Source organism: Chenopodium album, chromosome 14 (genome assembly GCF_948465745.1).
Source record: "Chenopodium album chromosome 14, dcCheAlbu1.1, whole genome shotgun sequence".
NCBI classification, from domain to species: Eukaryota; Viridiplantae; Streptophyta; class Magnoliopsida; order Caryophyllales; family Amaranthaceae; genus Chenopodium; species Chenopodium album.
This window is the reverse complement of record NC_137847.1, coordinates 16,912,465-16,936,774: the sequence shown is the minus strand read 5'-3', so window position 1 is coordinate 16,936,774 and position 24,310 is coordinate 16,912,465. Positions and strand designations below refer to the sequence as shown.

Genomic DNA, 24,310 nt, shown 5'->3' with positions numbered 1-24,310 from the left:
TAATAATAATTACTATTAATAATAATAATAATAATAATAATAATAATAATTATTATTATTAATAATAATTGTTATTATTATAATTATTATAATTAAATAAATAATTATTAATAATAATAATCTTTTCCAATCTATAAGAAGAAATATGGTGTAGTGCGTAGGATCTTGTTTGATTCGTTAAGATAAGTAGTTTTAGAATATCAGATTATCATATAAGTAAAGTTATTTTAAGATGTGTATTGGCATTCGGCACACATGCATGTAAAAGAAAAATGGGAAGAATTTTAAGGATTCGAGGGAGTAATAAAATCAAGTAAATTATACAAGCCAATAATGTTCAACAATAATAAAGTATTATGCATTTACTTTAATGTAGTGTTTGTAATTTATTATTTTTTTTTTTACCAAAAAAAAAAAAAAGGGAATGTAGAGGATTAGTAAAGTAGGTTTAGGCAATGGTGGATACCCAAATTGTTGGTGGGGCAAAGACGGATTAAGTTTAGATATAGGGATGTTAATGAGCCGATGAATCGCGAACCTCAAACAAACTTGGTTAAAGTTGCACAAGAATTTCAAGCTCATTTAATATATATACTAGTCCTACTCGAACAAAGTATTAAGTACTTGGCTCATTTAGGTTCACGAACAATTCGTTCATGGTTTAGGGGCTTGTTCGTGTTCATTTATACATTTATAAAAAGTTTATTTGTAGCTCGGTTAAAGCTTAAGTTCAATTTAAATGAGATAATTTGCGAGGTAATTTCGAATATCAAAAAACTTATATACATGAGGCAAGCTCAAACAAGCAAAATAAAGCTCGGTCGAGCTTGACTCAAGTTCAAGCTTGCATATTACTTATCAAGCCTAGGTTGAACAAGCTTATCTCGGCATGACTCATTGAATTAAAACGAAGTGTTAATGAGTTAGACAATTATTGAGTTTATCCCAATATATATCATTGAACTAAACATTTCGAGTGATTTCCATAGAAATGGTTAGAAAAGTTATAATTTCCAAAAATATGTCACTTTTGCTAATATTCCCTACATACTGTCCACGACATCAACAATTTTTTTTTTTTTTTACTAGTTTACAACAAAACCGCTAATTCAATTAGCGATTTACTTACTTAAACTTGATGTACACAAAACAAAATAATAGAAACCGTCAAACCGCTAATTCAGGGCTTGTTTGGCATCATTTTTGGTTTTCAGTTTCCTGTTTTTTTGAAAACTAAAAACCAAAAACAGGAAACAAGAAAAAGGTGTTTTCACTTTTTTGTTGTCAGTTTTCAAAATTATCATGATTTTAATAAGTCTAAATATTTTTTGATCCATTATGTGACATATGTAATATACTTTTAAAAACAAAAAACCAAAAAACAGAAAACCACAGCGATGCCAAACGAACCCTCAATTAGTGGTTTCCCTTTGATAAAACCGCTAAGCGGTTTTTATTATTTTGTTTTGTGTACATCAAGTTTAAGTAAGTAAATAGCTAATTTAATTAGCGGTTTTACTTTTAATAAAACTTTACTTTAAAAAAAAAAATTAAATTCAATTTTCATGGTGACGAGGACGGTATGTAGGGAATATTTACAAAAACTAGCATAATGTTGGAATTTATAACTTTTCTAACAATATTGATGGAAATCACTCAAACTTTTTACAGTTTTACAAATACATAATAATAAAAAAAAATGATAGTCATGATAAAATCAAAGCATATTGTGCTAATTATTATGAAACGGGTATAGTATTATTTTTAATCAACTCCCATCATTTTCAGTTTATATAGACAAACGGGTAAAAAGGGGAGAAAACATAGGTATTATACATTGACTCCTCTTACGCAAAAGAAACGGATAATAGTCTTTGTTTTGCACAAAAGAAACTGATGGCACTATTTTATTTTTAGTGAAAATTTCAAAGAAAATTATCAAATGGTTATAAAATTATTAACAAAAATATCTAAACTTCTAGATAAAATTAGCCAGTCACACTTGTAAATAATTACATTTGCACTTCCTATTTCTTCACCAATAGAAAAACATAAGCTTGCACGCTTGCACTTCGCACCCTTGTGGACTTGTAGCTACAGTCCCTCCGGCGACACAAAATCTACCCTCGTTACGGGTTGAGTATAATATTATGCATCTGGACGAACTAAAAATTTGACGAATCTAATACAGGTTGCAAATAAGCAAAAAATAACTTCAAATAAGTTCGGATAATCTTAGAACTCGTAGCTTAATCAGATCGGGTGCACAAGAGATTCCTTGGTGTTACAAGGTACAAGTCAATTGGTGTAGGTGTTAACATTAAAAATGAAAAGGTTAAAAAAAATTTAAAAATTAACTAAGCATAGCAAGCTCATGTAATAATTTGTTTATTGAGGAAGAAAAGCCACATGTTCCACGTGACATTAACCATTAAAAATTGTGCAATAGTTTAAGTAAACAGTCTGCTGAAGAACTTTTGCCAGAAGATATTTTGTCTTGTAAGATATAGACTTGTAGAGTTCCTAACTTGTTGATACATAAAGAATTAAAGAGTCAAAAAAAAAAAAAAACTTGTTGATAAATAACAATACTCCGTATTATGCAACGGGTTAGTTGAAATTTCAAAGGTAACACCGCATCATCCATGTTAAAAATCCTATGATGATCGAGGGAAAAAAAAAAAAATTATTCTGTCACAGTCACTGTATTAGTCAATAAATTAAGGAATTATTGATAGCTAATAAAATCTTTAAATCAATATTACTGTTATAAAGAATAAGGATGAGGTTTCTTTAGTTCATTTCTATTTAATTGTTGAAACATTGTTCCACATAAAATAGTACAAGTCAATAATAATACGAGTAACATTTTATGACATTACTGCAAAAACAAATTAAATTAGTTTGACAAATTTTTTTTTTTTTTTTTTTTTTTTTTTTTTTTTTTTTTTTAACTCGTTTGCAGTAATCAGTGTCAGTTAACCATCATTGGCTTCTCTTGTCTTATTAAACCAAAATCTGAATGATTATTATTCTTAATCATTTCTACCATCTTTAACAATCATTACTGATATTATTAGTCAGCTTTTTTAATTTCTATATCCAATCAGAAAAAGCAAACTGGCCCAATCATAGTTTAGTTTTTAGATTATCTGAACATTGTCTTATATGCCATGCCACCAATACTGCATCTTTCATTCTGTCAAAATGATATTATGTGCATTATATTAATGCATTACTAAACATTACATTCAATAATATTCTCAACAATATTTTACATGATATCATCGGTTGCATGAAACTGGATACAGATTTAAAGTAATCGCACCATATGAACATAAGATATGGACATTCGAAAATGGACATGGGGTTATTAGAGTTAAAGTAAAAAAAATTCTATAAAATCAACAAAATGGTAGTTAATAAATTACCTGTCTTCCAGCTAATAGATTTTGACAGTTAGAAGTTTCTAAGTATTATGGATTACTGGTAGAATAATGGACTTTCCTCTTATTTAAAGTAGTGATTTTATTTACTCTAAGAATATTTTGGCTTGTTCAATGTGTTTTATGAAGGTTCCTCTGATGTCCTGGTCCTTAGCTGAATTTATCATCATTAACAACTAAAAAGCTTGTCAATTGTCAAAATGTACTTGTATAATGAAATAATTAATCGAGTTCATTCGTTTGCAATAAAATATAATTCCACGTCGTTGCAATTCGTAGGATAACATTCTACATTCCAATTTCGCCTCACACCAAATCATACTTGCATTATGAAATAAAGGTCCCTTTTCGTTGATTGCAATCGTTTAGACTTCGTAATCATACGTGTTTCATTTATATTTATATTTTATAATGTATGCTTAAGGCCTCTAAGCCATCAAAAGGGTTTCTTTACTTCTATTAATCCTTAATTTAATCTACATTAGCCTGCAATGGCCCCATTAATCATTTAGAGCTTAACTACACAACAAAAGTGTCGTTTTAGTATTAACGAAGTCAATCTGCAAGTTGCTACATTGGCTTTCGAGTATAAATATGTCCTTTGATATCTTTGTTTCATTCAAGCTCGAACAAAATCTAGCTTCTCTAACACACTTCTAACACACTTAAGATCAAATACGTATAAAAAAACATTAAAACGATGATGATGGAGGCAGAATGGGGATCTTTTAACGGAATTTCTGTTAATGATGAGGCCGATTTTATGGCTCAGTTGTTTCCTAATTGTTCGCTTGAGCAAGAACTAGAATCGTGTAGCTTGGCACTGTCATCCTCTTGCTACTCCGGTATGACAGAGGATGACAGGCTTGACAGCAGTTCATTTTTTAGTTCCGATGATAAGAATTTCAATTCGTATTGTTTGTCCCAAGGGAGTAACTATAGTGGTGGCAGCAGCAGTAGTACTGTTGTCTACCCTTATCATGAAAACTTTTGTTTGAGCGAAACTCATCAGATTTTTGCAGCTAATGATAATAGCTGCCACTTTCCTGTTGATTTACGTCCATCTGCTGCGAAAAACTTTATCCAGCGCTTTCCAGGTAACCCGATGGAAAGAAGTGACAGCTTGAATTTGGAAATCAGCTGTGGTGGCAGCTTTGAAGATAAGCCAGAGTTTTCGGAAAATAAGCAATTGCAGCTGAAACAAGAATATGAGATGTCAGAAGTCGAGCCAGCTTCTGAGGATAGAAGCAGTGGCCTATTTGAGAGTGGAAAGAAAAGATCTCGAATTTCAGAGGTAAGATTGTTAAACTTTCATTCTGAGCCTTTTTAAAATTTTTATTATATTACATTACAATGTCTGATCATGGTATTGCAATGTATGTTCAGAAAGGAAAGAGGAGTGTCAGGACAAAGAGGAATCAGAAAAGTGGTTCTGATGACGAAGATAATGCTCCTGACTTTACTAAGCAGAACTCGAGTACTAGTTCAGAAGAGCTTGAGGAATGCAACGGGTCTCAGGAGTTGGGTTCAAAAGAGACTGCAGCAGCTGTCAAAATGAATGGTAAAACAAGAGCCAGCAGGGGAGCTGCAACTGATCCTCAAAGTCTCTACGCAAGGGTAAGTGTTAACATTTTACATATTAGTAACAACGCATATCGCCTTATTGGTTAATTATTGATTTAACTTATTTTCATTATATTGCAGAAAAGAAGAGAGAGGATTAATGAACGATTAAGAATCTTGCAGAGCCTTGTTCCTAATGGAACGAAGGTGAGAACACTTCGATTTTAGCATATCTTATTTTTACTATATTCTAAGTCTTTATCAAGAAGTGAAAATCTAAGGATCAGATTTTGGTTGACAGGTTGACATAAGCACAATGCTTGAAGAAGCTGTCCATTATGTCAAATTTTTGCAGCTTCAAATCAAGGTAAAAGGGATATGATGACATCCTTACTGTTTGAATTTTAAGACCAGAAAAACGCGTCATGGTTCATTTCAAAAAATGACTTCATCCAAGACAATAATATTCTACATATCATTTAAAACATATATAATGAAGTCAAATATATGGCAAACCTTATTTTGAATGTTTATGCAAAGATACGCCAGTCACAAATATTTTAAAGAGTAGTTTATAAACGAGTCCCATACAATATTGAAAAACATAAAATGATCATAATGCAATAATGTAATATTATATTAATAGGTACTAATTTCTTTCTCTTTTTGATTTCTTGCAGCTATTGAGTTCTGACGAGATGTGGATGTATGCGCCTCTTGCATACAACGGAGTGGACTTTGGTCTTGATTCAAAGATCAGCGCGCTGCTATGATGTATCTAAAAATATACGGCTCTTGTAACTTCATAACTCATGATACCAACACTAATAATAACTAAGCCCTTGTTATCTTATCAGTAAACCAAGTGACAAAGGCAAACATTTTTTGCTGAAACCTGTAAGAAAGTTCAGGTGACAGTTTACATTTGATCTGGACTGACATGGATTACCAATTTGTGTCCGTTGATTTTTTCATAATGGACCTTGTTCGAAATACATTGTTTCTTAATGACTTGTTTTGATCACATTGGTTTTATTCTTGTTCTACTGATGGACTCTTCGTTGCTTGGTGTGGGTGATCATGTAATGTGTAAATTAATATGATTGGACAATTAAAACTTTGCTCTCAAAGACAATGACTATAGAGTTACTTTGGGGTGATATATAGAATATTGACAATGTTTCTAAAACTATACAGTAGCAAAGCCTTTTTATATAGCTTGGAATCTGTAGCAAAGTTTAACTAGTCGAGAAATATGACAATGGACTAAATTTCTGATTCAAATGTCAATTCCAAGCTGTTTCGGTTTGGATTAAAGAAGCTCGATTTTCTGGTATCTATAGGTGCACTTTTCATCCTAAGTATAGCTCATTGCATAAACAGAGAAGCTAATTACAAAAGAAAAATAAAATTTACAGTATAAAGAACTCTTTTAAGTTCCTAAAATCGATGCTCAGTAGTTCTGTAGCTGTCATTGAAATGGTAGCTGTAAAATACATTTCGAAAAGAATTTATAGCAAAAATCAGCAAATTGGAGCCATCACGGCCAGCTGCTAAGTTGAGCCGTTAGGGGAGGAACTCATTTCACCCCAACTTTGATGGCTGACACAGGTGGTCGTGTGAGTGCAATAATTGTATTCTCAACTTGCAAACTCCACCCACCATGACTGTGTCAACGGACACAAGTGTCCGCAGTGGGCAGGTTTACCATTGTCTTTGCCTCAAATGCACCACACCTGTGTCAGATAACATATACCAGAGGTGTGGAACCTTCATTATTATTGGTTTCTTATATCAATTCCAACCTAAAATGCCGTTGCAGTTGACATGGATGCCTGCCAGTGGTGAAGATCTCCGCCTTCTGCCCTGCAGCCCTGCTCTGGACAGGACTGCTACCATGGCTGTGTTTGTAAAATAATAAGCACAAGTGCACAGCAGCACATGGCAGCCCTATTTGCTCCTAACACAATCCTTAATATGTAGCGCTAGCTGTACAATTTTCTTTCTCGTGTTGGTCTATAACTATTCAGAAATTTCTATTTTGACAGTCATAAGTACATTATGAAAAAGATCTCTTCTTGCTGGTCTTGGTCAGGTTATCAGACGTTCAATCAAACTACTTCGTGACAGTGTTTCTCCTACCTATCGTATTGTTAATCATGTTCAACATGTACAATAGAAGCAGGTACATCAAGATTGAATATCAGTTTTTCAATAAGCATGTTGATCATAAGTATGTATCGATTCACATTATTCAACTAGCTGATGCTTATACAAAATGTCTTTCAAGCAATTAATACAATCAATTTAAAGTCACCAGAGGATCAAGTATAATAAACCTAATTGGTAAATATGTAATAATGCAAACAGTTTTACTAAACTACATCATGTGTATTACTCCGTATATAAAGAAGGTTAGAGCCTTCATTATGGTTGGTCTGTTAAAAAAAAAACACCTTTCGCGACTAGTCTTGCCTAAATAAGTAATGTAACAGATCATCTTGAACAATGTAGCAAGTTTTTTTTTATTCCAAGACAAACTGATCACCTTCATCAAATTAAATCACAAATTATTCCAAGACAAACTGATCACAAAGAAAAATAATAGATCGAGCTGAGACAAAAGTTCTTTGGTGAATTTTTAATACGGTGCATGAACTAGTACAAGTACATAATCTGGTTGCCAAGTCACATACGATCTTGTTCCTATCGAAAAATCCCTATAACTGTCTAGGGAGATAGTATACGAAATACGATCATTAGCTAACAGATGCAGTTGTTGATCAGGGGATATTGTGTAAACAAGTCATCAATCAACAAGCACTAATCCAAAATAATATAATTATTAACAAAATTACAGAACATTGAAGAAGACATTGCTAATCAAAAAATGGCGTAAGCAGATATTTGTATGTATCAAAGTATATTCTCTAAATTATATTATATATATTTAATTTTATAATAAGGTCTCATTTGTAGCTTGAAAGATCTTAATCTTAGTCTATTTTATTTTTCATAAAAACATAGAGAACTCATGGCACGTCCTTGCAAGTTGCTAAGAGGTGGGATTCTTTCTCTAACCCCCCATCCAAAAAATTTATTCCTTTTCTTTTTATTATTCTAAAAAAGCAATTAATTGTCTGGTACTACCAATTATATAACTCGTACTACATTCTCTATTCAATCATTGGATTGTATTTGTAACCATTTCTCCATCCTTGTTCATTCTAATGTTTTTCTAGCCCCGGTACATTATTTGACTTCTCTGAAACTAATAGTCACATATACTAACTCATTTCCCATTTTACGCCCATATTGTCACCTTTTAGGATGGGGGATAGGCCGATAGGTCGGGTTTGGGTTAGATTTTGGGTCATGCTAAAAAAAGCTATCGCAAATGTTGTAATAATCAGTATCATGACAAAATATGATAAATGGGTCAAACTCAGGTGATTTCGTCTTATCTGGGCTTGGTTCAGATGAAGTTCTAGTTTCTCTCATTAACTTCAGGCCGATCCACGTCAGGGATTGACATCCCTTTAAGGGAAAAAATAGAAATAACACGACTATTATAAAGGACTTTTATTGTAAAAGTTTTGTTCTCTGTAATTACAAAAGGTCAAGACAATGTGACAACTAATTCTGAACTAACGTATTTATTATTATTTTATAACCACCAACCGGAATACTTAAGTTCCTGCTATTAGCTGTAATGGGTCCCATCGTAGTAGACTCGTGCTGCTGATGTACATGGATAATGACATTAATATTTGTTAATCTTCTCAACAGCTAATCATTTAGTTAAACAGAAAACAGTTTATGGTAAGGTCAATTTTATTCTCTACTCCTTTGGTTCTGTTATTGACATAATATATAAACTAAAACATGATCATCTCATCCATCCTCATCCACATTATTAACTACAGCTTATAAGCTTCGAAAAAAAAATAAAACTCGAAACTTAAATAAACTTTACAAAATTCTAACTATATAATAAAAAACACAGCAGCATTCTCCTTCTCCTCCTGCAATACTTCGATCCTACTAATAACTCGAGACAGTATGGAGGGAGGAGAATGGAGCAACTTCAATGCTGCTGTGTGTGTCAACGAAGAGGCCGATTTTATGGCTCAATTGTTTCCTAATCCTAACGACGTAAATCTCAATTACAGCCATCATCATCATTACCACATTATTGCTAATAATACTAACAATAATAATAATAACAATGCAGAAGGTGGTTCATCTTATTATTCTTCTGATTCCACCTCTAACTCTCAAAATATGTACCGTTATTCGCAAGAGAGTAGTTATAATAGGAGCAGTCATGATCATGAGGTTCATTATCACAATTATTTTGGTGATAATAATAATCATCATCATCAACAACAATTAGCAGCCGCGGCTAGTAATGCATCCTCCCTGCCTATTGATTTCCTCCAATGTCATATGGAAGATCATGACAATGGGGCGATCAATAATGCAGACGTTGATGAAGATCAGTCTCAGTTGGATCCTGCTGCTGAGGATAAAATTTGTGATTCCTCTTACAATTCTAAGAAAAGAGGCAGAGTTTTAGAGGTAAGCTAAATTTTTTACATTTTCTTTTGGTTACTTTCAGATTATTACGTCTCAAAATAAAATGTCATGTCTCTATTTTAGTTCATCTCAAAATAATTCGACCCCTGTCTCACATAATGTCACATTTCTATTTTGGTTCGTCTCAAAATAATAGACCACTTTACCTATGGTGTACATTAAATTTTATAACATGATATTGTAACAGTAATTGTAATTTAAAGTCAATTCCTTACAAAAAGTCGCAAATCAAATTTGGCCTATCATTTAGTAACGGAGGGAGTAAGTTACAATATTTTGGGTGATTGATCGCATTATTGAAAAATGCAGGGTGTTCAAAAGGGAAAGAGGAGTGTAAGGGTGAAAAGAAGCCAGAGTCTATCAGCTTTAGGCGGCGATGATGATGAGAAGGAAAACGATGGAATAGCAGTGAATAGACAGAGCTCAAGCAGCGGTAGTTTAGAGGATGATTGCAGCTCTAAGGGAACTACAACGACAACAACGACGACGACGACTACTGTTCTTAATTCCAATGGTAAAACAAGAGCCAGCAGAGGGTCTGCTACTGATCCTCAAAGTCTATATGCAAGGGTAATCACCTATCTATAAATTTTTACCACAATTTGTACTTAAAATTATCTTTTTTTGGCAATGTACATGAACTAAATTGATTTTTTTTATGAAACAGAAAAGGAGAGAAAGAATTAATGAGAGATTGAAAATCTTGCAAAGTCTCGTGCCCAATGGAACTAAGGTAAAAACACAAGATTGAACAATGTGTTTAATTGTCTTAATATATATATAGGGTGACGAATTTTACGAGGGATGACTTTTCAATGGCCACATAAAAAATGTAGCCATTGTAACTGTTTTTATGTCAACCGTTAAAATGTTAAAGATTAATCTTGTCTATTCTTATATTTGACTTTGAAATAAAATTATAATTAAAAATTTCAAAAACTATATGCCAAAAAAAAAAAACTGCTTTGTCGCTGCCATACATTGATGCAGTTTCAACTTCTAAGTATCCTACCTTCAACCTACAACCTAAATCTCCATTAAATATGTATGGAGAAAAAATTAACTTAGATACTTAGATAGGATCAAGTATGTAAACGTCTTCCAATCTTCCCTCATCATCCCTCCAAATTAACAATTATTTATCAATCTAATATTTTTATATCCTTCACGCAAACCATAATTTAATCAGCAAAATTGGTTTCCAATTATATTGAAATCTTAAGAAAAATAGAATATTAAGAACTATCAAGAATTGAAGGACATCAATGAAAATCAAACAGATTAATAGGAGGAAGAAAGCATTAAGGAGGAAGAAAATTTAAAACTAATATTTGTTGTGATTTTATTTATTTTTTTTAATTTTATCTAGTCAACTAAACAAATAGCTTAGATTTAATCTTAAGGAGGAAGAAAATTTAAAACTAATATTTGTTGTGATTTTTTTTTTTTTTTTTTAATTTTATCTAGTCAACTAAACAAATGGCTTAGATTTAATCTTAAATATTGATGGTGCACATTCAAAAATTACAGTAGCTACAAAAGTATTGTGGCCATTCTAAAACCATCCATCCATTTTACAAGACAATATTTATGGATGTCTTTAAAATTTTACTTACGTATCATGCTTGTAATTGCATTTGTGTGTGTATACATATAAATAAAGGAAAACAGTCTTGTTAAATTCATTTTAACAAGTGTTTTAGAAATATCAAAGATCATACATGATCAAATGAAATACGTTAAGAAAGATGGACAAGTCAAACCAACGTTAAAATAGAGGAAGTACTACTTTTATACCGAGTGACAAGGCATGTCAATATCATAACCGAAAATGTGACAATTACATTTAAACCAACGTACATTATTGTTCAACTTTAGGTTTTATTAAAGAAAAAAAAAGTTCATAATATCATTTTTCAATTAATTTCTTGCCATAATATATTTGCAATAAAATAAGAGTATTTGACTAATTTATCATGCGACATAGTAGCATATTCGTTAAACTATATTTTATTGAAAAATTCAATACGGTTAAGGATAAAGTCAACTAATTGTTTACATGATATGCAGGTTGATATCAGCACCATGCTTGAGGAAGCTGTGCAGTATGTCAAGTTTTTGCAACTTCAAATCAAGGTAAAAAAAATTATGTACATTAAATAAAGTTATTATCGCATCTTTAATTAAAAATTCATTATTTTTGCAATTATATGATTTAGATTAAATATTAACCATAATTCGCATGATTTTTGCAGCTACTAAGCTCAGATGAGCATTGGATGTATGCACCAATTGCTTACAATGGAATGAACATCGGGCTCGATTTCCAGTTTAAATAACCTTCTTAGATGATTTAATTTAAATCGCCACAAAATGTTCCCCTTGCAAATTTTGGACATGATATACGAAGTATACAATCTCACACGTAATTAGTAAACCTTTATACTCTTATACAAAACAAATCTCATAAATTGTTTCATTCATTCTTGTAATCCTTTGTTCTATCGATTTTTTGTTACTCTATACTATAAAAAGAAAAAAAGAATATAAAAATTTATTGACTACATTATATTTGGGTCAATGACAAATTATTAGATTTTGTCATGTATGCTAAAGTAAATATACATGAAGCCATCAACAAATTATTGACATCAAAACTTCTTTCGCTTTGTGGTGCACAATTAATTATTAAATAGAAATTCGAATAAAAAAAATTATTGAATAGAAATAAGTTTTTTGACATTGTCATTTAATCATATACATGAAAGATGAAACTATTGACAATTATTAACTTTAAAACTATTTAAGGTATTTGGTGGACAATAATTGGATGGAAAGAAGCCATTAGGCCCTCATTGTTTGAATGAAAAAATCGTGCAATAATTGACTAACAATTTATTGAAACTAAACTTCCCATCGCACGAAGATGAACACAGTACAATCTAAGGTTTCGTTGTTTGATGGAAAACATCTAATAGAAAATCATTTTCTAAAGACTAATATTGTTCCTTCTCTAAGGGCATGTTTGGATTCCATGAAGTAATTAAGAGGGTAATATTTATGTGGCTATATTTAGTTATTTACTGAGGGGATAATTAAAGGGTTAATATTTCATTTTCCATGGTTTGACATTTGGCAACAGTACTGCTGTAATAATTATGGAAGAAGAAATCAAGAATAATCAACAAGTAGAAGTTAAGGAGAGAGAAGAGAGTAGAAGAAGCTATGAGCAAAAATAGAGTTAGAAGAGTCCATCTCAGCACATGATATATAATTAATGGGGTTGACGGATTATTAGGAGTATAATTTAGTAGGTCGTGAGTTAGTTATACTATTACTCTTATTTTAACTCACGTCCAGAGAAGGGAGTTGGGAAGGAGGGAATATATTTTGTAACACTACGTAGCATTATTGATTCTTTTTGCACTAAACACATACGAAGTAGTTTATTTCTTTCACGTTACAAATACTTAGTACTCTGTACATTATTATTATTATTGAAATAACATAACTGTATTATCCACCTTAATTTCGTGCGAAATTCATATGACAACTCTTAAGGTTAAGGTATACTATTGTACTCATAACTCTTTTTATTTTTTTAATATTATTTTGACAGCCGATTAATGTAACTCATGATTACTGATACCATGTATATAACACAAGACTTGCTTCAATACATTATATATCGCATACGAATGACTAATGTATGGCTTAAATTTACACAAGCATTGTATATGATGCATCAAGGTCCTTGTTTTGCTAAGTCTTATGCAGTCTTTTCGGTCAATAAGAAACAGAGCTATTTTCTATTAATGTATGACTTCAATGTACTTCGAAAAAAAACGTCTCAAGATGATTTGAATGCTGCTTCCTCTAATAATGGGCATACAATCCTAGATTACAGTCCGCCCACCCGGGCCACCCCACAAAACCAAAGAGGATGAATGGATGAAACAAGGCATAAGCTTATCACAAATGGCTCGTGGATATGTATGGATGACGCACAAGCATGAGACATAATTCGCTCAATAAAGGGAGTAGCAAATCAGATACTCTATGAAGCTAAAGACTTTAGGTGCTGCCTCTACTGAACTCATTGCAATAAGAGAGGGTCTTATGACGGCATAACATTGTAGAGTTTTGTGGGAAAAACATTTCAAACGCGTAAATCAAAGTTACCACAATAATTGTCAATCCAACAAAACTAGAAAAAGTATTTAAGGCTTGATATAATAGGAAATTTGCATCTCAACCATAAAATTTTGATTTCTATTTCCACTAAGAGGACTTTTTAGGGTGAGGATTCCCTTATCCTTGCCACCACTGTGATAATTACCCAAGCCAAGTCAACTCGTGTGAGGTTCCGACCCAATAGGACATTACCCTTACCCTAATAAAATGCAAGAAAACCCAATGAAAACAAAAAAGTTTTAAGTAGATACAGAATTTCTAATTGAACAGAGAAACCGGTAGTCAGCACAATCCTTTTGGCAATCTTGTCAATTCCACTCGGCAACGCTGCCCTCTACAACACTACATGTCACGGTCCAAATAAATATATGCGAAAAAATCCTATGGTAATCTTATTCTCCAGCATAATTTACAAAGAGGTGTTGTACACTCAAATCCACAGGATAATAGGGAAGGGCAAATAAACAAGCCCAGATCCCCCTCCGATCTAGAGCACTTGTTTTTTTCATGCGCGGTCATCAGAATGATTCACAATTTCTGTCTGGCTGTCCAGCGGCATGTACTGAGCCATAATAGCCCTAATTTCTGAATCCATGTATTGCTGCAAGTAGCAATAAATAAACGTTAGGTTTGTCTAATAGAGAGTGACATAAAAGGCTGGCATAATGACTAATATATGATTACGAGCACTGTAAAGTCCATCAAAGATAATTTCTAGAAAATTTGAATTTCCTAAATTGCAAGGGAAACAGAAAAAGTTGGCCAAGTAACTTAATGTAAATTTGTCAACCAAGTAACTTAGGGTTCGTTTGGCATCAATGTGGTTTTCTGGTTTTTGGTTTTTTGTTTTTTAAAAGCATATGATATGTCATATAATGAACAAAAAATTAGTCAAACTTTTAAAATCATGATAATTTTGAAAATTGACAACAGAAAAGTGGAAACACCTTTTTCTTATTTCCTGTTTTTGGTTTTTGATTTTCAAAAAAACTGGAAACTGAAAACCAAAAACAATGTCAAACAAGCTCTTAGCTTATTTTAACCTCTTAGCCTGAAAATAACAGACACATTATCTAAACCTCTCATAAGCCATAATAATTAAGGATATGACACAATCTTTTACTAAATGATCCATAGTAGACTGCTTACAAAATTTTTGGGATTTAGAAACAAATATCAACAACTCATCACATTTAAATGAAAAAAAAAAAAAAAAAAAACAACCAAAAAGTGACTTAGTTAAGCAGTAGAACTTACCCTGATCCTGTACTTGTAAAAGAGATAGCCCCCAGAAGCAATCATACCCAGACCTATTAAACTAAGCCATACAGCAGCCCAGGTTGATTTTGCCTGTGCAGCCGATTTGCCTATATGACACAGAATGACAAAATATAAAGGTGAGCCATTGTTATAGCAAATTATTGAAACAAACCAAGCAGCAAGGTTAACAGCTCACTTATGCAGGTATCATGGTCCTTCATGTACAACAGATCCCCACTGCATGAGCAGTCATAGCTACCCCATGTATTCTTACAGCTACAATCCGAGCACTGGCAAGCTAGTTTCTCTTTGCATTCGTCGATGTCTGGAAAAAGAACAATGCACCATTAAAAGGACATCGAATTATTTAAAGGACAACGTAAGCAAGCTAGAACAGTCGAGAATTTTCATGACAGATGACCATAAAGTCAAACAGATAGAAATAGCAGACATTGTCAAACTTGCATAATCAATATTATCAATTAAAAGCTAATACAGTTCATCAGCAATGAAAAAACAAATATATAATCTTGGTTAATGTAGAATAAGCACAGGCAACGTGATTTGTAGACTATCTGCCAAGGGGTCAGGAAAAGACATACTTCCTCTGTTTTTTAATTATTGCACCACTTACCTTTTAAGGAAGTTTCACAAATATTGCACCAGATCCATTTAAGGAAACAAAATGTCTCTGTTCACACTGCAAATACCTAATATAACCTTACTTTTAATACTTGATTATCTAGTTTATGCTTACATAACATGGTTAATGTTGTACTTCTACCATTCTCTCTCTTCTTTTTTTCCACTAGCAAAAATATTGTGCCCAAGCTATATGATGCGATAATAAAAGAACGGAGGAAGTATAAAGAAGAAGAAAAAAAAAAAAAAAAAAAGACATTGCCTTCATCTTTAGCATTTACTCTGGCCAATTGTTCAACAAAAAAAAAAAAAAAAAAAATAAAAAAAAAAAAAAAAAGGGAAAATTGCTGGTAAAAAAATAACAATTCAATGTACTCAATTGTGCTCCAGAGGTAATTTTAGTTCCCCATAATGTTCACAATGAAATACCACCTATATGATTGTTAGTTCCCAACATAAACATATTGTTGTTTACAGTCCTAGTTAGCTTGGTTTATTTACAAGAGATAGAATTTTGAAGATCAGAAATTGAAAAAGAACAAGGTATCTCCTGCTACAAAATCGTAGTATTAATATTATAAACAAGGCCTTCTCATAATTTTACGATTAATCTTTTTTACGGGTGTTCCATCCGGTTCACCCGTTGGGCTAATCCGAATTCGGGGCTCTGTTTTGGATGGTTAGGTTCCAGTCCCCTCCCAATAATTGTTGTGGGGGATTGAACACGCGATCCTCCCTACCAAGTGCAGCTTCAATCACCACTACACCAACAACCAATTGGTATAATTTACGACTAATTAAGCTTGTGTTTTTGTTCCCTTAGGCCATGCAGATTATCCCTCTACATACTTAAATACATACCACCACCCCACCAACCTCTACATACTTAAATACATACCACCACCCCACCAACCCCCCCCCCCCCCCCCCCCCCCCCCCCACACACACACACACACACACACACCCCACCGCCCAATTGGTCATGTGTACTGTTCTTGAATTTTAGATAAGATAAAGTAGACATCACCAGCAAGATAACCCACAGATTCAGTATATGGAAATTACCACAATTTAAAACAAGGAGAAAATATATGAACAAATTATTATTCAATTTATCCAGAAAATTTGCTAACAAATTATATTATTAAAAAGTTGCCACCATTTACTAATGATGTTCTATTTTACACACCAAAGGAATTTGATACATCTTAATGGAGCTAATGAACGAGCATTTAGAAAGTTTAGGTTTCTTACTAGCAGAAAATTATTTACAAAAAATCCTTTCTTTGCAGAGAAGCACTTAGCTTTTTTATACTCCCATTGTTCTATAAAGACCTTTCAATTCAGGTAGAAACAGGGACCAAGGGAAAAAGGAGATCAAATGAAAAAGCAGATCAATGATCAATTTGTTGCCTTTTGGATTAGAAATAATATATAGTTTTGAGTATGTGGATTTAAGAGGGTCTAACATGTGGGGTATGGAAGAAGGGTAGAACGGGAAAGAAAACATTTGGACTTTAGATTACTACATCTATTCTTAATCTTTCACCTATCAATCATGTACTCGTCTACTCGATTGGTTGGGTATAAGTGACTACAGGAAATATTCAATTCCATTGAACTGGAGAAACATAGATTGGTTGGTAACTTAACTTCAAGTACCTACCCAAATAAGTTCCCGTATATCAACAAAACTTGCTTAGCTACAAAAGAAAAATTAAGTTATACAGTACTTTTCAAGATCATCTATGATATAAGTGCTTTTAGTTCCGTAAAATCAAAAACAGTTACATTTGCATATACAACCTAAACATCACCAAAGCCTTAATCCCAATATGATGGGTTAAGGCTGCATTTAGGTATTCGTCAACAAAGACCTTCCTCCATCCCCTTCAATCAATTGCTGTATACTAATTATAAACCCAAATTCTTCATATCATTCTTAACCCTTGACCTCCCATGGCTTTTGTTAAAATCCCATAGATCCCAAATCTTCCACTTTTGTTCCCAGTTTTTTTGAAATGTAATACAGAAATATATTTAAAATCCATGAGTGGGGTTTATTGCAAAAGTGCTATTCACTCAAGGAATTAGACTTGTTGAACCAAACAAGGTCCAGTTTCTATGGTACCTACTTCCTCATTTCCTCTTCTTTGTAGTATATCAAGGAAATGCAGCCACTCTACTTTCTTAAAAAGTTCAATGGCAATCTGTATATAACATACACAGCAGAAGTGCATAATACAATCAAACAATAAATACACTATTAACAACTAAAACAAGGTAGATTAACTACCCACAGTGACTATATGAAGATTAATCACCATATAATTTCATACATTATAATTCGTATGTATTTCAAGCATAAAAAGAGAAGAGACAATTTACCTTCACAGCTATTCACACCATCACCCTTGAACCCTGGAGGACATTTGCAGGTATCCTCATGATCCTGCCAGCATAAAAGTCAGAAAAAGATTCTGAAGTTATTTGCCATAATTATTTGCCATAACTGACTTACCACACAAGCAGTAAATGTCTGCCCATGACGAGATTCATGCCAGCAGCCTCCATGGTTTATCTTGCATTTACCAGGTCCATTGGCTGACAGAAAATAAACACTGTTAGCTTAATGACATCAAAACAAGCCGCCAGATGCACTCCTTGTGACATTCTACCACTTCTCTTACAAGATCTACATGTACAAATCAATCCCTAAATGCAAAGAGATCAAAACTAGATCATAGAAAAGATATAAATGGCATCTGAAAGTGACCCAATAAAAAATAAAAAAGCACTCAAAACAAGTACTCTTCTTTTTTGTAATTAAATATATATTATAAACAAAATCTTGTCACCCATATACAAAAAGGCTAAACTCAAAGGTATCAAGCTCTTAAGCTAACATATAAAATTTATCTTCTAATGAAATGTCACAGGCTGCTTAAGAAACTCATGAATTTTCAGGTTATCACTTGACTCCAACTGTGTTGGGGAGAAAAAAAAAAAAAAAAAAAAAAAAAAAAAAAAAAAAAAAAAAAAAAAAAAAAAAAAAAAATTGTGGGTGAAAGTTAACTACTACTTCGTATTGGTGCACCAACCTCCTATGCCAATAACAGGTCAATTGATTTAAAATTGTATTACATGCCTAAAGATTTCATAGTAATAATTAATAAACCTCACATGGTCTGACTCTTTGATTCATTTTTTTTCTTCATTAGAAAAAGAGAAAACCCTTGGATTCAAGATAATGAAGAGACGCGGGTCACGCGCGCAGGGGAGGCGAAGAGCACAACACAGAGAAGTTCAAATAATGGATAAGAATCATGTTAGATAATCAGTTTAAATTTCATTGTTCACATCAGCAGAACAACATGATAGGGCAGTAATATCTACATGATCATAAACATATAAACGAATAATATATTCATCTTTACCAAACAAATTCAGCTCTTAATTTGGTAGAAGTGACAAGTAGTCATCCAGACTCCTTGTGAGCAATAACTAGAAAGTGAAATTCTTAGTGGGCTACTGATTAGATCAAATTTTCTTTTGACCGCTTATTTACATAGATCAGGCCTTTCTAGGTTTGAGTTCCTGCTAGTAAAGAATGTCAATTGAAGTATGGCTTACTATGATAACCACTTGTCCATTATGAGCTAATAATTCACTACTTCACGAGCTTCTTTTCTAAATTATTTCATTGCTTGCTTATGTGCCCAACTGATGACATCATACAGAAAAGAAGTGCAGCAGCACTCCAGAGACATTGGTCACATCACTCACATGTGTGAAGCAACTCAGCTCTGTCCATGAATAATTTTATAATAAAGCTAAACATGTAATTTGACGCAATGCTAAGGAAAAACCAGCAGGCACTTACAAGAGACTTACAAGGGGGATAACAGAACAGATTTATTACATTTACATATCTTCCATAATTTTATTTTATTTTTTTTTGGAAAAAAAACTGTGTTTAGATGTTGTATATTTGATTTATTCTTTTCATGGGAAAGGGGAAAATATTTTAACAAAACTATAGAATATAGACAACACTTAATGCACATCATAAGTCATACCCAAATGGCCAATTCTGAGGGGTGGGGGGGGGGGGGTCCTTTTTTTAAATCAGAACTCTAGTGTCCTGATTTTAAAATTTAAGAGAATATGTAAAATGCATCCAACAGTGGGACAAATAGCAGCAATTTCTATGGACAATTAGTTTGGGTCTGCACCAGCCATTACCATTTGCATCAAAATCATCTTGGTTAGCCTAATATATAAATATAAGGCATGGGAAAGAATGATAACACCAAAAATATGCAGTTACCACTTACCACATGACCAAAAAATAACCTAGATAGCATTAAAGCAAAATTTATATGGCATAAAATTTTCAAATAATACAGACAGATCGTGCGAGCCATGGATTATATAAGGCTACTTGTTAGCCTGACAGATTCTTCAAGGTCAAGACTTAACAATCATTCCACTATGTTATGATTTGACAATTCAAAAGCTTGGAATAATGAAAATGAAAGTCAAACTACCAGATATATAATTCAGTGAATGCAGATATTATAAGGAAGACATCCATTGTCTACTCTCTCAGGATGTTAGCTTGAGCTAATGAAACCAATTGCTGCCAAGCATACACAACATAAATCCTACTGTGGATATAAGAATTTAGTGAACACATATATGCCTATGGAGAAGTCAAGATCAAAGACATACGTTTGCATAAACTGTAGCCATCCCCTTGAAACTGCACGCCATTTACGAGGGGGCATTCACATACTCTTCCACGGAATGTATCCTATATAAAATAGGGTTGGAAAAACAGCTAAGCACTGAATTGTATAGAAGATGGGGATGAATGAGATTATAAGCAAAGAGATACCACTGATACCTTGCAAGCTGTAGCATTAGCGACCTTGTCTTCCCAACAGCCACCATTGTTATCCAAACACTCATTTGTTTCAATCTCTGGCATACAAAGAAGAAAATTTTTTAAGGGAAATTTAACTATCAATGAACAAAAGAAATTCTACTGCTAGGTACAAACTGCAAAACACCATGACCACAGGACCTTACCATCACTCAAACAAACACCAGGTTCAGTAGTTTCTTCAAAACCAGAGCAAATAGCTTTTAATACAGCTCCTTTCTCCAACTTTCCTGTAGTCATATGGTTCAGAATTCAAACTTCAGACTTCAGGGGGACAAGATCAGTAATTATAGTGTGAAAAGCTGAAAACAGCAGAAAGACAAAGACTCACCTCGGTATTGATGATTGTTAACAACAAGAGTGGGCAATATGGTTACATCACCCCTAGCTCCTTTGCCAATCTAAACCAAAGTTATCACATCAAAATTAGATAACTGAAAAACTGACACAAGTTAATTGAAACATAGGCACATAAGTGACACAACACTAGTTCACACAGGAAACTAGGAAAGTGTCGAAGTGCACACCTGTGCCTCCTGCTCTTCTTTCAGGACTGGATTATCAGAATCAGCTTCTGGATCTCCCATACATTTCTCGATCTTTTTCAGATCAATTCCTGCAGATAAAGATTAACACTAAGCCATCATCTACAGCAGAACCTTAAAAAAATGAGTTGATCCATTGACCCAGAATACTTACCCAATGACTTGATCACTCCTTCAGCACAATCCTTATTATACTTCTTATCCTTCATGGGACATCTAATCTGGAAATCAGTGACGTAATCCCACCAAACCCAGGGTTTTCTTGTCTCATTTGCAACTTTAAATACACAGAGTTGCCTCAAGTTCTCAACCACAACATCCTTACCCTCATAGCCTCTGCTGAAATCTTGCTCAGGATCCGGTGCACAGTATCTTCCATGATTAATGCACTGGGATTTGCACTGTTTGCTTATTGTGAAAGCCTGAGGACAATACCATGTGATATAATGTGGAGTGAACTGGGTATAACCACCCTTTTCAAGTATCTGAGCAGCACCCTTAAATTCCTTCATAAATCCCATCAACATCTCACATTTGACACCACATTCATCATTACTAGTTGTCCATAGCTCATATTCTACTCGATCATCAGGATGAGGAACAGCTTCTCTCCAATCAAGATTCACATTAACCATGTCCCCCTTTTTAATAGCTTTCTTCAGTGTGTCCCCAAAGCTTCTCTCTATAAGGGCAGAGGGAATGGTAATGTTCTCTATGTACTTTGCAGATACACTATCTTCTTCAGGTGTATCCATGGTTATCAATGCTTCATCAACATCGTCTGCAACAAGGACAGCCGCAGCACCAGCCTGTTGTGCATTCCACACCTTCAAAGCAAAAAAGCAATCTGGCCACAAACAATAGCATTAATATTTTGAACAGGAAAAACACTAATACACTAACAATAAATGGAACCCCTACGTGGACTTTGCAAAACCTTGATCAAATGTTGCATTGAGGATAGCAACATGTCTAACATGAGGCAAAGCATATGGTAACTTATTAAAAGATATTAACAAGCTTACGGTAACTTATTAAACGATATCAACAGTCAATTTGGTAGGAGAAAAAATTACAATAATGGGAAAGAATTAAATGTAATCTTGCATGGAACGTATCATGCAAATGTTTATGGACATTATGGTAATGCAACCGCATCCTTGAATGTATATTTTTCAGAATAAATCTCCATTACCAGTTGTCACTCACTCAAGTAAAATGAAAGACAATGAAATTTATAAATAAATATACTTTGGTACGAGTTAGCATTACCATGGGCACTAACTTGGGAATATCCTAACAAATTTACATACATAGTCATTCCCAATACTACCATAATCACCTACCAAACAGGTCATAAAATTTATCAGTAACCCATAAAACAAAAGGCCACAACAATCTCAGCTCTTTACAATAAATTGTTGTAAGTCCATCTCATAAAAATCATTTTTGCATACAAAACATCCATCCTTAAATGAATAACCCTCAACTAAGCACACAAAAACCCATCTCTTCCTTTAAACTACAGATTCTACCACAAATTCAATCAAACAATTCCAGCGCATAAAGGGTAGCTCAGAAATTCATCCAACAACACATTAGTCAACAAAACCATTACAATCTCACTCATGAAAGTTCAACCAATTAAGTGATTTAAGTCTAACAAAATTCAACTCCACTTCAACTAATTCAATCAACAATCAAATTTCAACAGCTAACACAAGGATCAAAACCCAATAACCAACAAATCAACAACAACAATCAAACAACAATTAATTCACAAGATTGAATCAAAATATCACCTCCACGATCGAGAAGAACAAAGGTGGGTAATTGACCAGGCTTCTTCTTGAAAGAAATGCTGAAATCACTGAAATCTTTACACCCTTTATTATTTTCCTTAGGATAAATTACAGTCCCAGCCATACTACCACCATATTGAGGAATCCCAAAGTTTCCAATAGCACTATCATAAGTACCCTTGACGTCATCAGGTGACGTAACCCTCAAACTGTTCTTCTCCACAACAAATCTGGATTCAATTGAAGAAACCCATGTTAAGATTAGAAACCCTAGTAGAGTCAAACTGGTTTTCCACTGATTTTCTCTCTCCTTTGACCGTGTAAACATCTTACAAATTGAGGGAAATTTCAGGGTTTTTGGGGTTTGATTTCTTGCTATGAAATAAAGGATATTAGATGATAATAATAGTGGAAAAGATAGATGATGAGAGAGAAAGAGAAGTGTGGAAGAAGGGTCAAGTAGAGAGAGAAAGGTGTGTGAAATTTCCAGAGAAGTTGTTGATGGAAGAGAGAGAAAGAGAAACCATGGAGTTTAAATTTTACTGTACCATGAAACTTGTTAGACTCTTCCTGCTAAAAGTCGTCGTTTGTGGATTTTTTTCTACCATTTGGAAATTTTTTGCATTTTTTGGACTCTAAATGATAAAGGATAATGTCGTAGACGGGATTTTATTTTATTAGACAGAAATGGTTTACGGAGTAAATAAATTTAATACTATGCACTATAAGATTTATACTCTACTTATAAGTATACTACTTGAGTACCGTTCTTCAAAAAAAAAAGAAAAAAAAAACTTATAAGTATACCGTTTTACGTTATTTTGATATACGGAGGATATGTTGATGTCTTTTTTGAAAAATTATACTTAGTAGAAAGTATGTATAGTAATTTTCTTTATCGTATGAACTAAACTAAAAATAGAAATCATATTTCGAAACTAAGGTAAAAGTAATATAGAAAAAGGCATAATTTCAGTTACTATATATCAGAAGAAATATATTTTGTATTATTACAAACATTATACAAGTAAAATGGAAGTATGGTGATTAAAGTGTGACATAGCTCAAAAGTGAAATTAAGATGGAAAGAATAATAGGAAGTACTCCAATTGTTAAGATGTGTAACAAACTCAAAATGGTCAAATTCCACATTCATAACATGGTAATACTTCGTAAAAAAAAATAAAAAAGTAAATACCTAAATTTTGGCTAAATTATATTCATCCAATTTTAATTAGAGTCTATCATTGTCAATTTGTTTTGACAGTATTCATTACAAAACAAAACAAAACAAATAAATAAATAAATAAA

At 33.0% G+C, this 24,310-nt stretch overlaps 3 protein-coding genes across 3 annotated transcripts; 2 read left to right on the top strand and 1 right to left on the bottom strand.

The window, feature by feature from the left end:
- Window positions 1-4,146: 4,146 nt before the first annotated feature.
- On the top strand, window positions 4,147-6,033 carry LOC145577851 (uncharacterized). Its single transcript, XM_081635282.1, has 5 exons — window positions 4,147-4,740; window positions 4,833-5,063; window positions 5,151-5,216; window positions 5,311-5,376; window positions 5,690-6,033. Exons 1-5 carry the CDS (start codon window positions 4,147-4,149, stop codon window positions 5,780-5,782), a joined length of 1,050 nt encoding a protein of 349 aa, XP_081491408.1. The 3' UTR covers window positions 5,783-6,033.
- A 3,038-nt stretch (window positions 6,034-9,071) lies between these two features.
- LOC145579016 (uncharacterized) lies at window positions 9,072-11,975 on the top strand. Its single transcript, XM_081636301.1, has 5 exons — window positions 9,072-9,590; window positions 9,918-10,178; window positions 10,276-10,341; window positions 11,679-11,744; window positions 11,864-11,975. The coding sequence occupies exons 1-5, from the start codon at window positions 9,072-9,074 to the stop codon at window positions 11,945-11,947; spliced, it is 996 nt and encodes a 331-aa protein (XP_081492427.1). The 3' UTR covers window positions 11,948-11,975.
- Window positions 11,976-13,798: 1,823 nt separating this feature from the next.
- Window positions 13,799-23,594, bottom strand: LOC145580105 (vacuolar-sorting receptor 4-like). Its single transcript, XM_081637454.1, has 12 exons — window positions 23,000-23,594; window positions 21,352-22,044; window positions 21,180-21,268; window positions 20,984-21,053; window positions 20,799-20,882; window positions 20,614-20,690; window positions 20,439-20,520; window positions 18,226-18,308; window positions 18,093-18,156; window positions 15,259-15,387; window positions 15,060-15,169; window positions 13,799-14,403 (listed from the first exon to the last, which is right to left on the bottom strand). Exons 1-12 carry the CDS (start codon window positions 23,325-23,327, stop codon window positions 14,308-14,310), a joined length of 1,905 nt encoding a protein of 634 aa, XP_081493580.1. The 5' UTR covers window positions 23,328-23,594; the 3' UTR covers window positions 13,799-14,307.
- Between the last annotated feature and the right edge of the window lie 716 nt (window positions 23,595-24,310).

Bases quoted from the DNA above. Each gene is read 5' to 3' on its own strand.
- LOC145579016 (XM_081636301.1), top strand. From the start codon at position 9,072: ATGGAGGGAGGAGAATGGAGCAACTTCAATGCTGCTGTGTGTGTCAAC. The intron at 9,591-9,917 runs GTAAGCTAAATT...TGAAAAATGCAG, and splicing joins AAAGAGGCAGAGTTTTAGAG to GGTGTTCAAAAGGGAAAGAG. The intron at 11,745-11,863 runs GTAAAAAAAATT...TGATTTTTGCAG, and splicing joins TTTTGCAACTTCAAATCAAG to CTACTAAGCTCAGATGAGCA.
- LOC145577851 (XM_081635282.1), top strand. From the start codon at position 4,147: ATGATGATGGAGGCAGAATGGGGATCTTTTAACGGAATTTCTGTTAAT. The intron at 4,741-4,832 runs GTAAGATTGTTA...ATGTATGTTCAG, and splicing joins AAAGATCTCGAATTTCAGAG to AAAGGAAAGAGGAGTGTCAG. The intron at 5,377-5,689 runs GTAAAAGGGATA...GATTTCTTGCAG, and splicing joins TTTTGCAGCTTCAAATCAAG to CTATTGAGTTCTGACGAGAT.
- LOC145580105 (XM_081637454.1), bottom strand. From the start codon at position 23,327: ATGTTTACACGGTCAAAGGAGAGAGAAAATCAGTGGAAAACCAGTTTG. The intron at 20,691-20,798 runs GTAAGGTCCTGT...TTTGTATGCCAG, and splicing joins TGGTGTTTGTTTGAGTGATG to AGATTGAAACAAATGAGTGT. The intron at 15,170-15,258 runs GTGAGCTGTTAA...TGTGTCATATAG, and splicing joins GGACCATGATACCTGCATAA to GCAAATCGGCTGCACAGGCA.